Source organism: Mirounga angustirostris, unplaced genomic scaffold (assembly GCF_029215605.1).
Source record: "Mirounga angustirostris isolate CCGP_5_RB_7025 unplaced genomic scaffold, mMirAng1.0.hap1 SCAF_17, whole genome shotgun sequence".
NCBI lineage: Eukaryota > Metazoa > Chordata > Mammalia > Carnivora > Phocidae > Mirounga > Mirounga angustirostris.
The window spans coordinates 56,509,999-56,524,383 of NW_026991725.1; the positions used below are offsets into that span (position 1 = coordinate 56,509,999).

At 58.6% G+C, this 14,385-nt stretch overlaps 1 protein-coding gene across 6 annotated transcripts in view; it reads left to right on the forward strand.

The window, feature by feature from the left end:
• TOM1L2 (target of myb1 like 2 membrane trafficking protein) overlaps window positions 1-8,578 on the forward strand; it is a 119,708-nt gene extending 111,130 nt beyond the window's left edge. For 4 of the 6 annotated variants that reach the window (XM_045889723.3, XM_045889724.3, XM_045889725.3 and 1 more), the window contains 3 exons: window positions 2,104-2,163; window positions 4,055-4,091; window positions 5,026-8,578. In XM_045889723.3, coding sequence (XP_045745679.1) covers window positions 2,104-2,163; window positions 4,055-4,091; window positions 5,026-5,174 — 246 coding nt within the window. In that variant the 3' untranslated portion in view covers window positions 5,175-8,578. The remainder of the gene's footprint in view (window positions 1-2,103; window positions 2,164-4,054; window positions 4,092-5,025) is intronic. The other 2 variants (XM_064582999.1, XM_045889726.3) reach the window with 2 other exon arrangements.
• The last annotated feature ends 5,807 nt before the right edge of the window (window positions 8,579-14,385 follow it).

Below are 14,385 nucleotides of genomic sequence, written 5' to 3' on the forward strand. Positions count from 1 at the left end.
GGGGAGGTGGGTTCTGCCTTGGGTGCCATTAGCATGTCCACTCCAGGCATCTGTGCCCTCCAGAGGGAGAATCCCATGTTCCTTGTCCCTAGGAGCCCTTTCAGGGTGATTTGAACTTGACATTTTTTCCATTGCCACGTTAAGTTCCCAGGAAGTCAAAGAAATAAAATGACAACATAGAATCTTCCTAATCTGACCTGAGTGGTTGGGCCTACAGCTTTACGAAGGTGCCTGTGGGCTGCCCACACTGGGTCTCTCGTTAGGCCCGGTACACGTGAAGCTACTCCAGGTGCCTGGAGCAAGGGGACAGCCAGCCTCACCAGCTCTGTGTGCACGCAGAGCCCCTGCAGGATCGCAGACCCCCCTGCACAGTGCGCTCTGGCAGGCTTAGGAGTCCTTGCTGTTCCTCACACCCCAAACCCCATCAGCAGCAGGTTTCCACCTCCAGGAGCGGCTCGTCCCCATCAGGGCAGGGCTGGCGATGGGAAATCTTTGTTCTTTTCCTTTGTTAAGGTCATGTTATTTTTTAGATTTTGCAAACACTAAGGTAGTCCTCTGATGGCTTATTTTATTTTTTATTTTTTTTTAAGATTTTATTTATTTATTTGACAGGGAGAGACACAGCGAGAGAGGGAATACAAGCAGGGGGAGTGGGAGAGGGAGAAGCAGGCTTCCCGCTGAGCAGGGAGCCCGATGCGGGGCTCGATCCCAGGACCTGGAATCATGACCTGAGCCGAAGGCAGACGCTTAACCACTGAGCCACCCAGGCGCCCCTGATTGCTTTTTTTTTTTTTTTTTAAAGATTTTATTTATTTGAGAGAATGACAGAGAGAGAGCATGAGAGGGGGGAGGGTCAGAGGGAGAAGCAGACTCCCCACCGAGCAGGGAGCCCGATGTGGTACTCGATCCCGGGACTCCAGGATCATGACCTGAGCCGAAGGCAGTCGCTTAACCAACTGAGCCACCCAGGCGCCCCCTGATTGCTTATTTTAACTGTATTCTTACCCTAGATTGTGACACTGGGGGGAAACCAGCTATAGACACAGTGCTGACGAACTTTCTGGAAATAGTGAACTTGTGAGCCACTTGCGTTCTAGCCAAATGCAGGTTTCAGAATCACTCCCCCACAATCCCCCACCCCGGGCCTGGACACGGGTGGGCCAGGCATGAACACGGCTCAGGAGCCCATGAGACTTGTCTTTGTTGGCTCAGGACCCACTCACCCCCCTGGCCACTGCTCCCCAGTTCTCCGTTCTTTCCCTGAACTCTTTTCCTTTGGCCCCCGAAGCCCAGCCAGCCATTGAGAGCTGGGAAGACGGGGTGAGACTAAAGGAGCCACTGCATTCCGGGGCCGCTTCGTGATTCTTTCCTGAAGAGACACAAAGCCGACTAAAGCCCCACCGTCGCTTTGGTCATCAAAGCTCTAGCTTATGCCCGTTTCTGTTGGCGGTGAGATGAGCCTGCCTGCTGTCAGCCAGGCCCTACCCAGGCCCCGGTGCTCCCCTCCTCCCACTCAGAGATGCACCGGGACATAGTCCGAAACACTTTCAGTGCCCGCCTGACCACCTGCACCCCCGCTCCAGGTGGACTGCCACCTGGCCTCCCCAGTGGCATTGGAGGAGGGGCCCCTGGTATCTCCTTTGGTCACCCCCAGAGGCGAGGCCCGACAGCGGGTAGGCAGGACTCTTCCAAGGGTTCTAACCCGATGAGCTCAAGTTCAAGTTCAAAACCAGCCTGCAGGACCAGCGCATTCCTGAGATGAGAAGGGGCTTTGCAGCCCTGGGCTGAGAGTAGTCAAAAAGTTACCATTTCAAGAACGCGTACCACTGCCCTCCCATCCCCATCCCCAACCCCCCCCCCCCCCCCCGGCACCTGCCGGTCAGCCCTGCTTCTTAGAACTGGCCACCTCATTGCTTCCCTCACCTGCCATTTCATATGTGGCTGCCTTGTGTTGCCCGCACCTGCTGTGCCAACGCGTTTTTTTGCTCTGTGTACGTTTTGGTTTCGTTTGGGGTTTGCTTTTGACGATTTCCTTTGTTCGGTGTTCTGTCTTCCCTCGCCTGGCTGTGGGGCTGCCTGACCCGCTGCTTGCCGCCTCCATAGATCCCCGTTGCACAGCCCTCTGTCATGGACGACATTGAAGTGTGGCTCAGGACGGACCTGGTGAGACTCGACTTTTCTCTTTCGCGTGCGGGCTGTGGCGAGGCAGAGCGCTTCTGACGACAGGCCCGGGGCCACTGGCTGCTCCCGCCACGGGATGGCAGAGGAGGGTGGCGAGCCGGCTCTGCTTGCTTGCCCTTCTGCCCTCCCCGGGCTGTGGCTGCCCCGGGGCACCCGCTCTGGGCACAACCCCTGAACCCCGGCTGCCCCGGGGCCGCAGCAGGCAGGGCTCTGGCTGGCTCCGGAACACACACTTGTCCCCCACTTACTTTACTGTAGCAGCTGTGTGTGTGCTTGGGTTTTGGGGGTTTTTTTGTTTGTTTGCTTGCTTTTTGGTTTTTTGGTTCTTTTTGCTTTGGGTTTTTTGGATCCTAGTGGGGTTTATTTTTAATTTTTTTTTCCTTTCCACTGTGAAATTAGGCGGACATGAGTTGGGTGTTTTGTTTTTCAATTTACTGCCATTCCCACTTCCCCAGCATCTTCTGGTAGCTTGGATTTGAAAGAACCCTTGCCCTAGAGACTATTGTCTTTATCCGCAGAGCTAGGACAGGAAGGTGAGGATATCATGCATCTGCAAGTGGCAGCAGGTCCCAAGAAAGGAGGGCGGCCGTGGCTGGTCCCTCCCTCTGCTGCTTATGAAGCACGTCTATTGGCAGAGGCTGTGTGGGAGGCAGAACGGGGCTTGTTGGCTAGGGGGCTGATGAAGAAATGCACTCCTGGAGGGGAAGCGGCCTGCCCAAGGGCATGGACTGGGCCGAGTCTCCCTTAGTCCTGGAGACACCTCATCTCTTGCTCCTCGCTGCCCCCTCTTCAGGGGACCCTGTCCCCAGAACAGAGCATCTTTAACCACAGGGTTGGCCTGGCTGGCAGGGGGCTGCAGGCTTGGCCCCCTCTTACACTAAGGTACAGCCCCCTAAGGGGCCACCTCCCCACAAGGCCAGGCTTTCTGAAGACACTCATTGCTCAGCAAGGCAGACACCCGGGTGCCATGCCAGGGGAGGAAGAAAATGCCCCCTGACCGCTTTCCCAAGGGAATGCCTGGAAAAGAAATAGCTCCTCTCGCAGAAAGAAGCAAAGCAGGAAGGACCACGGCGCTCAGCTCACAAGGGGGGCCCGAGGGTTCAGAAACAGGGAGGGACCCTTCCAGCAAGGCTGAACAGCATGTCATAGCAGAGCCAGGAAGGAAGCCAGGTCTCCTGGCTGAGCTCAAGGCCTTGTCCACTTCCCCGTCCAGCTCCCTTCCCTGTTCCCAGCGACCACTGCGTTCTCCAAACAAACTGCATTGTTAAGAGCTCTTAGAGCGTCCATGGCTTCTCAGAAACCGGCAGCAGGTGACCGAATCTGGGCCACAGGAGGCTGCGGGACATAGCTTCTGGTGGGATGGCACTCAGCGGCCAAAGACTGCCTGGTGTCAGCCCCAGGCATGCCCAGGGCTTCATGGCTCTGTCCCTTCCAGGCCTCATGCAGTTCCCAGCTGTTAGCATGGACAGTGTGTTCCCAGAACCATGTGTCTGCTGAGCACATGGGCACCTGAGGGGGCCCTGGGCACGCTTTGGGCTCAGCTTCCCTGAGGCCCCTGCTCTGGGAGAATTTCCATGGCTGGGCAGCGGCCTGCTGTGGTCCTGCCCGGAGCCCAACCCAGAGAACCAACCTGTGCCTTTTTTTTTTTTTTTTTTTTTTGATTTTTCTTTCTGGCCCTTCTGGAGGATCAAAGCCGAGAACTATTCAGTTTGGGGGTTTGGTTTTGTTCGTTTTCGCTTTTTGAAAAACAAGGATTCCGGGTCTCCACAAGCAGTACTTGACTACTGCAGGACCCCAGGAAGGGGAGGTGAGAGGGTTAGCTCAGTGTGGCCAGGGTGGGGCCCTAATGCTGCTCTCTTTGCTCCTCCCGCAGAAGGGCGATGACCTGGAGGAAGGCGTCACGAGTGAAGGTACGACCTGGCCAGCACCTTTCCAGCTCCCCACTCTCCGTTGGCTTCTCCTGCCCGGGGGTCTTGGGGTGCACAGGGACTGGTACCCCCTTCGCCTCGGGGCCTCTATTGCCAGAGCATCTCCTGGTGCCCGTCCTTGCTTGGCCTGGGCTTCTCTGCTCTGCCCCAGCCAGGCCCTGTGCTGACCAGGGAAGTGGCGGAAAGAACGTAGGACTTTAAGAAGGTCACAGAGCCAGTGATGAGTAGGTCCAGGCTGCCACCTGAGGTCAGCATGGTCCCCAGACCTACAGTCCTAACCAGTTTGTCCCTCCCCCCAAATTCTCAATCCAGCCAAGAGACAAGATACGTGCCATGTCCACAGGGCACAGAGGGCACTTCTCAGGCCTGGCGTCCTGTGACCTCTCTTCTGTGGGGCCAGGGGATGATAGGTCAGGTCCCGTCATGCTCCTCCTGTCTCACCCCCACCCCATTCTCTTCTGCACCGCCAGACCATCTGCTCAGCCCCCCTCCACTGGCAGAACCTTGCGTGGTGGATGAGAGTTGGTCGGGGGATGTTCTCTGTCAAGTTTAAGTAGGAACTTGCCCCTCCGGCTTGCCCTGTCCTGTCCCCAGTGCTGCGGGGGAGAATGGAAAAGCTCCAGTTTGAAGGTGGGGCAGGAATCCTCACTCCCCCTTCCCCCAGTACCACCTGCCGGCAACCAGGCTTCCCACTTGCCTGGGAGGCGGCAGAGGAGGGAATCCAGGCTGGGTCTTCAGGCAGCTCAGGCCAGGGCGCTGAGGGTGGGAACTCACCGGCGGGGCGGGGGAGGGCACGACCCCTGTTGACACAGGCGAGGGAGACTCCAAGGGGAGCAGGTGGGATGTGGTCATTTGAGCCTCGCTGCGGGCCTAACCCCCTGCCAATCCTGGCCCTTGCCCGGGTTTTGTATTGCAGAATTCGATAAGTTCCTGGAAGAAAGAGCCAAAGCTGCCGAAATGGTCCCCAGCCTCCCCTCGCCCCCAGGGGACGCCCCAGCCCCAGCCTCAAACCCCTCCGGCCGGAAGAAGCCAGAGCGATCAGAGGACGCCCTCTTTGCCCTGTGAGCTGGTCTACGGTTCGGCTCCCCAGACAGCAGGTCACCTCCTGTCCCCCCGGTCCAAACGAGGCACTGGCCCCCCGCCCCCCATCTGCAGTCCCCTCTCGGTCCTGTACTGCTGTGTCTCCATGGAAGCGCCCCTGTGTTTGCTCCCAGGCCTCCCACGTGGCAGGACCAACTTCAGCCACCTTCTTCTGTCTGGGTGGTGGGACAGCCCCGCTGCAACCAGAGGCGCTCGTCCCCACCCCCGCCCCTCCTGCCCACAGGCTCCCTCTGCCTATATGTCCTCCCCAGAAGAGCAGGCCATGGGACCATTTCTTGAGGAGACACCTGGACTGTCTTTTCTCCAGTCCCCCCCTCCCACAGAGAAGGGGGTCAGACTCCAGCCCCTTCCCCCATGTGCCCCACCCCTGCCTGCCTCAGCGGGTCTCCTTGGACCGGCCTACCCTCCCGTGCCCCGTTCCAGAAAGGGCTTGTCTGCACCTGTGGACTTGGTCTCCCTCCCTGGAATGCTGCTCCCTGACGCGTGTCACTCTGTGGCACTTGGCGTGCTCGGCACTTTAGAAGGCTCTGTGGGTGCCTGTGTGTGAGGCCTCTCGTCCTTTTGACCCTCTCTCCATCACTAAGCTGCTAGGCCAGGCGCCCGCCCAAGCCGGCTCAGCAGCTGAGCCCGGGACCAAGGGGTCCCTGCAGGCTCCTAGTGTGCCGAGGGAGAGCCAAGGGCAGTTGCAAGGATGGCACGCGCCCCACGGAGGGTGGTCAAGAGGCACACGGCTTAGCTCCCACTGAGATACACCACTGGAAACCAAACTGCCCCATGCCCGCCGCACGCTGCCCTCACGCGGTTGTCTCTATCTGGGGAGGGCCCCGCCTGGGGAGGAGTTGCTCTGGCTTGCTTGGGAAGGCTCGGTGGGTTTGTGAGCCATCGTGCCGTCAGCCCTTCCCACCTGGCAGTTGGAGCAGGGAGCTCATGGACACAGGCTGACACCGGTGCCTCGGGCTCTGGGAGAAGCATTTGGACCGGGCCCTGGACGCCTCCGATGGAGAGCGAGGCGCTGCCCGGCCCAGAGCCCCATGCCCAGTTGCGCACCTCAGCTTCCTCCTGAGAGGCCTGGGGTCTGGCTGGGGGCCTGTCTGGCAGGACCAGCTGGGGAGGTCACACTCCAGGTCCTCAGAGGACATGCAGGAAGCTCCTCTCAGAGCTCAGCCAGCCTGACTCCGGCCCTGCCCTCCCGGGCAGTCAGTGCCATGCCCTCCACTCTCCCACCCCACCCCTGCCCCTCAGTCTGCCTACACACCTCTCCTCGACGTGGTTCCCAGGCAGAGCCCCCTGAGGCCCGCTTGGATGTTCAGACGTCTGAAGTCCGACAGCTTGACACGAGCTGCAGAGAAGGTGGCTGGGATGGTCCAGCTGGACCCAGCAACCCAGCTGCTCGCCCTGTGGCGCAGTCCCGAGCACTAGTCTCTGTGAGGGCCAGGGGCCCCCCTTTGTAGCTGGGCCTCGGGGGTTAGGCCTGCGGCAGCTGTAAACCCACAACCACTGAGCCCAGCATCCTCCGAGGGAAGAGCAGCCTCCCTGCCTTGTAGAGAGGGAAGTCCCCACAAGAACGGGGTCCTGAGGGGACAGGAGGCTCCTGGCATGAGTGAAGCCGAGGCCTGCGTCTGCCTGGGGAGACCCCAGCACAGTTGCTCTGGACCTATGGTCCAGAGCTGCCCCCCAACTCCAGGCTGGCCATGGAGAGACCAGGCCAGCCCCGGGCAGCAGGTGGTGGTGGACCTGGGAGCTGATAGGAAGGCACTGGCCCACACAGGGAAGTGTCCCCTGCCTTCCCGGCCTGGAGCTGCCCCTCCTGCTGTCACCCACACATGTCAGGCCCAGAGGCAACCTGCCCCTATCTGGACGCTGAGGGGACACTTGCTTGAGGCCTGCCCAAAAAGCCAAGTAGGGGCCCAGGTGGCCTTAAGGGGGTGCTGCTCAGCCCTTCCTGTCCCCAGGGGTCACATGACTGCTGGCTGCCTTCCATCTGGGGAGCACAGCCCTGGGGCTACGTGCTTAGGGAGGGGAGCAGAGCTGTGGCAGGCAAGCTGGCCAGTGCCTACGCCCCAGGAGAGTGAGACCCTCGCAAGCCACCAGCCTCTGCACAAGTGTTAGAAATCACAGATACGGTATGTACTTAATTACACTAAATTATTGCTGGGATTCCTTATAAGCACTAATTATACCTGATTATAGGTTAAAATATTTATTTTGTCAAAATATTTTCTTGGGGATGTGTTGAACTTTTCTGTGTTCATTGTGTGCTAAGATGAGAAAACTAACCATTGCTTCCTGCCTGCCTTTGGGGCCAGTGGGCAGCAGTGACCCAGGGCACTGGTGGGCTTCTGACCGGCCTGCCCCAAAGTGGTCCCTGTCCGGGAGCCTGAGGCACCGAGCAGGCCGACTGGGGCCAGGCCGAGAGGTGACCCACCTGCTTATCAGCACGCACGGGACAAGGGCTTTCTGAGCTGACAGGGCTTGTTGCTGGCGTGGGCCAGAGGGAAGGGTGACTGTTGGTGTGTTGTCTGTCCTCCTGTCTTTGTCAGCCCCATCAGTGTGAGCGACCATGCTGTCTGCCTTGGCTCACTGCCCTTCCCCTGCTCACCCAGGGGTCCAGAGCAAGGGGGCCTGGGGAGGTGTGGGGCCTGCACTGTCACTCAAGTTCCCCACCTGGGCGAGTGGTGGCAAGGGCTCTGGATGGCCCCGGGGGCAGCAGGTACCTGGACTCCTCCAGCATCGTGGGGCAGACGGCGGCTCGGCCTCCCACACACCTGCTCCTCGTCTTCCTTCCTGCCGCCCACCCCCACTCTGCCTCCACGTACACCCGTTTCTAACTCAGTCCAGCCCAGCCTTCTGGACGGTTTGAGGGGGACTGTGGACTTGCTGGGAAAGAGCTCCATGCGGAGTCCTGCGTTCTCAGCTTGGCCTCCGTGGCTCAGGGCGTGTGCGCATCCAGAAGACGCCCCTTGCGGTGCCCGCCTCTCCCGGTGCCCACCTCCCGCCCTCCCTGTGCAGGGGGGTCCACGCCGGGCTTCCCCTGCAGCCAGCAGCCCCGGGGACAGCTGTCAACCCTCTCATGTGGGGAACGGGGGGTGGAGATTTATTTCCTAAAGTTTGCACTTAATTTGCGAGGGCCTCAGGATCGTTGGGGGCTACCGCGGAGAGAACTGTGTCGTGTCTGTTGTCCAGCTGTCCCCGGAGTCTGACGTTCTGTTGCTGTTGTGCGTTTCTGCGGGCAGAGCCGGGTCTGGAGGGCGGGTCGGTGCCCTCAAGGCTGAGCGCGTCCATCCACCCACTGGCTCTCCTTCCAGATATTGTTTCTCTAGTTTGGGTTCTTGCATGTAAAATACTCCACAATAAAGAAACGAACAAACTGTTACTCTGTGATCTCTGTGGAGTCGGCTGCGACGGTCCAAAGGGCCTGCCCATTCTGGCCCCTTGCTTAGAGGGGGGCCACCGGGGGGGCCTCTAGAGGGAGCAGTTTGGGCAGCTTGCCCCACTCTCCCCCGCCCCCCAAGCGTGCCCAGGCTGCGGGAGCAGGGCCAGGGGAGTCTGGGCTAGAGGAAAATCCCCATGCTGGTCCCAGTTCCGCTGTACTGGGGCACACAGCCTGGTTGCGGGGTGTTCGTTGTAGCAGCTGGAAACCTGCCACGGCCTCTGCCTGAGAGCTCTCCCAGGGCCTGTGCTGCTTCCCGTGTCTCCTCCAGGGTCCCAGGCACTCGGCCTCACCGCCTCAGCCCCCCTCAGCCAGGCTGCCCGAACTTGGCTGGGCATCCTCCGAATTATCCGTACGGCTTGTGCTGGGCACTGAATTTGAGACGTGCTGTTCGAAGAACCCCCTCCCCCCACCCCCAGTCTTAGAAACCGCCTTCTCGAGATAGGATTCACATAGCGTAAAATGCACCCATTTAAGGTACACGATTTAAGTAGCTTTTATTTTTAGTTTTTGCTTTTCTTAAGGAGGCTCCACACCCAGCACGGAGCCCAGTGTGAGCCTTGAACTCACGACCCTGAGATCAAGACCTGAGCTGAGATCAGGAGTCCAGTGCTTCACTGACTGAGCCACCCAGGTGCCCCTGGGTAGTTTTTAGTTTTTCACAAGAGTTGTGCAACAATCAACCACAATCAATTTTAGAGCATTTCATCAGTAATCTCCGCCCCCCATCTCCCCACACCCTCCAACCCACTCTCCCTTTTAAAAAGGTTTCTGGGGGCGCCTGGCTGGCTCAGTCTGTGGAACATGCGACTTGATCTTGGGGCCATGAGTTCGAGCCCCATATTGGGTGTGGAGATAAACTTAAAAAAATTTAAAAGGTTTCTGTCCTCTCCACCTGTCCTGCGAGCTGGCCACCCTGGGGTTGCTGCCAGGCCACGGTCCTCTGGGATGCAGGCCTCAGCAGGCCCAGAGGCGCAGGGGCCCTTGAGGGGCGCATTGTGGGGGCCACGTGGTGCCCAAGTCTTCAGTGGCTCAGAGGAGGCTGGGAGCCCTTTAATCCTTACAGGCTCCGGGGTTCGAGGATGGACCTCAAGCATGGTGGGCTCCTCAAGCCCCCAGGTGAGCTGGGAAAAATTGCAGGGACGTCTACCTAACCTGTTGTGTGCAGGTGAAGAGACAGGGCTGGGAAGACCCACTTCACTAAGTTTGCCCAGGGCTTGGCAATGGGGCCAACGCTCCAACCCAGACCTTGGGCCTCCTAGGCCATGGCCATGGAGGGGTGGGCAGCAGGGGAGGCCATCCTATCCCACCTGGAACACCAGCCCTGTGGGGAGAGAACTCAGGAGGGGGCTGCCCTGCCTTCTCATAGGAGGCAGGGTGGGAGCCTGATTGGGGGCCACATTGGGACCATCACCAGCCCAGGTGATGCAGCAGCACCCAGCTCCCTTGAGCCTGTTGCCTCAATGGGCTCTAGGGACATCTGTGAAGGCTCTGCCTGTTTCTGGCCAATCTGAATGAGATAGAGGCTCCCACAGCAAGGGGAGTGTGGGAGTGGGCCTCCGAAGTGTGGGAGACCCCCCAGTCTCCGGTCCTGGTGAATAGAAGGCATGGATCCTGAGCCCGTTCTCCGCCCCTGGCCCTGTTCGAGGCACCGTGGGTGCCAAAAGAGGCCTGAGCTCTGTTCCTGCCCTGTAGAGAGTGGCTTGGCCCTGAGATAAGCGCTGTGGACTTGCCAGGACACCCCGTCCACTTTCAGCACATGTTTCTGAGAGCCTGCTGTGCCGGGTTGGTGCTGGAGGGGAGGGGCTGCTTGAGTCCTCCCCTCAGAGAGCTCATAGCCTGGTTCAGTTCCCAGAATCAAGGACACTCTGCAGCCAGGAAGCACTGGAGCCCTCTTCCAGAGCTTACGGGGTGGGGTGGGGGCTCTGAGGGAGCAGCCAAGGCCCAGAGTAACTGCCTGCATGAAGTTGCAATGGGCAGGCCAGCCACAGGGGAGGGAGGGTGGTGAGGCAACTCTGACCTAACAGACAAGCCTCCTCGGAGGGACCGCAAGATCCCTGGCAGCCACTTGCCAAGATGCATTTCCCCAGTACCTTAACAGCTGTTCCTAAAAAGGAGGGGTTCTGTGGAGAGAGACATTTGGGAAATGCTGAAGTAAAGTTATGTAGTTTCAAGATCTCTTTGTCCAAGATAAAGGTAGTTTGTGGCCCAAATTCCTTGTTTAGAGATGCTATACTGGAGCTTAAGTTGTGGTAAAAAGATGTTTGATTTAATCAGAAAGAGGAATTTCTTGGCTTATGCAACAAAAGTTCTGATAGTTCAGCTTCAGGCATAGCTGGATCCAGATGCTTAGGGATTTGGTTAGGAATCTGCTTCCTCTGGGTTGGCTCTTCCATGTGGTTGACTGAGGGCCGCCTGCAGCTCCAGGCTGACTTTCCACTAGCAGAGAGAGGGTATTGCTCTCGCAGTAGTTCCAACAAAGTTCCAGAACCCACTCTGAAAAACCAGACTGTTCGCAGAGGGAAGATGAAATCTGAGGAGGCAGGGCACCTGGCTGGCTCCATACACGGAGCTTGTGACTCTTGATTTCAGGGTTGTAAGTTTGAGCCCCATGTTGGGTGTCGAGATTACTTAAAATCTTTAAAAAAATTTTTTTTTAGATGGCCACCACTGTGTGAGTGGAGAGGCCCAGAGATGGGAGTGCACACTGAGGGGTGGAGACTTGGACAGAGACAAGCTTCTGGATTCCTCTTTCAGTGCTCCCTCATCAACCTTTGGTTGCCTCCCCTCATTGGAGCCTGAGAGGAGCTGTTTCCAGCGATAGCTGCCTTCTCCAGAGATCTGGAGGGGGCAATGTGGGAACACTGTGGGTCTTATCATGGTTCACAGTCCCCCTGCTCGCTAGTCCCACACTGAAGCACCCGAGGAGAGTCTTTTTCCAGCCCACCTCCTTTCCAAGAAAAAGGTCTCTTTAAGGTCCCCAGGGACCAGAGGTGGGCAGAACAAAAGGACTTGAATAGGCATGAGTCACCCAGAAATTCCAGTTTATTTCCAAGGAGCCTCTGCCAGGTCTTGCCCTCAGAGGAGTCTGGCCAGGGCCTCCAAGCCCAGGCCCTCGGCATCCCAGGAAGCAAAATCTCTGCTCTCGGCACTAGGGGGTCAGTGGGATGTTTCTGGAAACCGAGTGGACTCCTCTGCCTGGTGCCATCTCCTCCCCACCCCCATGTCCACTCTAAGAGCATCCTACCAGGGGTGGCAGGCTCCCCTGCAGGTGTCTGAACAAGTCACTGCTCCTCTCTGGTGTATACTCCCTCGATCTATAAAGTGGGATCACGGGTGGTAAGCCCAACACCTGCAGGGGCCTTTTTCTTATATTCATTTACGAGTGGGGTGGTCCAGGTTTGATACCCAGGGACTGATAGGGACAGTGGGGATGCCCACAGCCCTGGCTAAAGGGGCACTCCAGTTGCTGAGCCCCGTGTTGCTCAATACTCCCATTTTCCAAGAAAAGCCAGAAATCCAGCCTTCGGATGGAATCTTCTGTATTTGACAATTAATTCAAAATCAGAACACATGTAGAGTTGGATTTGGCATGTAGAGGTCAGGGGATGTCTGAGGTCCCCATTCTCTCTGCTGCCAATTCAACCCACGCCCTCAATCTACACCTGGCCTCACCCCAGATAGCCGGTTAACACCCAGGGGACAGATGTGCCCCCTCATTCTTCATTGCTGTCAGCTTCACCCCTCACAGAGGAGCAGAACTGGTGACCAGCAGATCTTTGGTGGAGTGTCTATTGAATTGACTCACTGATGAACCTGGAGGTGACCACCATGAGTGGCAAAGCTGACCCAAAGAAGCTCAGAGAGGGCTAGAAACAATTTGCCCAGCACACAGCAGAGGCCAACCTGGAATGAGAATACAGGGTCATCTAAGGACCAGAATCATGCATGTCAACAGCCATCCGGTTCCATTAGGTCCAGAAGGGGGGAAACTGAGGCTCCAGGCTGGCTCTGTGCTGTTTGGCCCCCTTGGCCATAACCTGGGCAGGTCCTAGCTTAGCTACCGCAGAAATGAAGGATTATCGGGGGCAGGCGGGGTTGCAGGGGGGCTCCTGGAGTGGGGAGGGGTCTCCGTATGGGTGGCCAAGCCCAGCCTTCCTGCCCGGTGCCAGCAGCCCTGGCAACTCCAGTGCCTGCCCCTCTACCCACCCCTGAGCTCCGCCAAGACGAGTAGCCTTGAAAGAGGCCCTGCCCGCTTCCGGGCTGGACACCCGCCCCAAATGTCTCGGAACCCACAGATGCCTGTCAGTCCCTAAGACGTCTGGGGAGGTAAGGGGGGAGATGCGTGCCCCTATTTCACAGTTGGGTGAGCTGAGCGGAGTCCCGCCTCTGGGAGCTGGGCGCGCCTCCTGTCCCGAGAGCCAAGGGCCCACAGGGGCCCTGGGCAGGGGGCGGGGCCGTCCCACGTCAGCCCCGCCCCCGTGTCCGGATGCACACCTGGCGGCGGTCCCAGCCAGGTGTCTGGCCTGGAGGCCTGGCCGAGAAGAGCCGGCCCAGCTGGTCCCAGGGGTCCAGACCCTGCCAGTCCGCACCGCGGCTCCGCCCCACCCCCCGGGTCGAACGGGCGCGGCGCATGTGACCCAGGGCCCGGCTCCCGGGAGTTTCGCGCTGACGCCGCGTCACCCCACTCGGGGCCGGGCGCCCATTGGCTGCGCCGCGGCCCGCGGGGGCGGGACTTGTCTGGCTCGGCGCCCCAACTCCCCTGGGTCTCCGGCCGCTGCCAGGCCCTGGGTGAGGAGCCTGCACCGTGACGAAATCAGGGGCAACAGCTGTGAGGTCGTGGGCAAGTCGCTTTACCTCCCTGGGTCTCGGTGTCCTCATCTGTCAAATGGGAAGAGCAGCCCAGTCCCCCTGGGACTGTTGGGAGGAATACATGGGTTAATTCTGGTAAGCGCTCAAAGGTTGTTTCCCCGGGCAGACACGGCCTGCCAGCATCACGGTTGGCCAGGCTGGGACCCCTGCCCCCTACTAGGCACACCGGGGCAGAGGGGCCCCCCACCATGGCTTGTGCCCCTCAGTGCCCTGGCACACACTCCTTGTGTGAGTTCGGATCATCCCGACCAAGAGGGGCCTGGGGGGCTTGTTTAGGGGTCTCAGGCTCTTTAGGGGGAGGAACCACCAAGAGAAGGTTTCCCTGAAGAACTGTCGCCCCATCCCGTCTTTCCCCACTCTCACGTTGAGAATTGCCCTGGTAATCTGATGCTGCAAAGCGAAGTTTTGTCCCTTTGGTTGCAAAGATTTAAAGCACCCCCCACCCCAACTATGCCTCATGGCCGGGCTTCAGTTTCAATTGGCATTTCTAGTCTGGGCGGCAGGGCTCCTGTTGACCTTGCCTTACCCTCTTTCGCTTCACTCCTGCAGTTATGACATGCATATTTATTGAACCATGCTCTTTACATATGTGGTAAACTCATTTTTAAAGAACAGTGGGGCAGCTCTGCTGTGATGTTGACTCCAACACACCTTACCTGCCTCTGCACAGTGACTGTGGGAAGGGTTATTCTCATTTTCCAATCTAGTAGCTGAGACTCAGAAAAGGGAAGTAAGTGGTTCCAGGTCACACAGCAAACGGGTGAAAAACCAGACCAGATTCCTGACTCTGGAAAATGTGGTCTTTAGAGGTTCTACTCAGCACCCACTCCTCTCCCTGAGAAGGGCTGTTAGGATTTTCAGGGAAGTCACCAG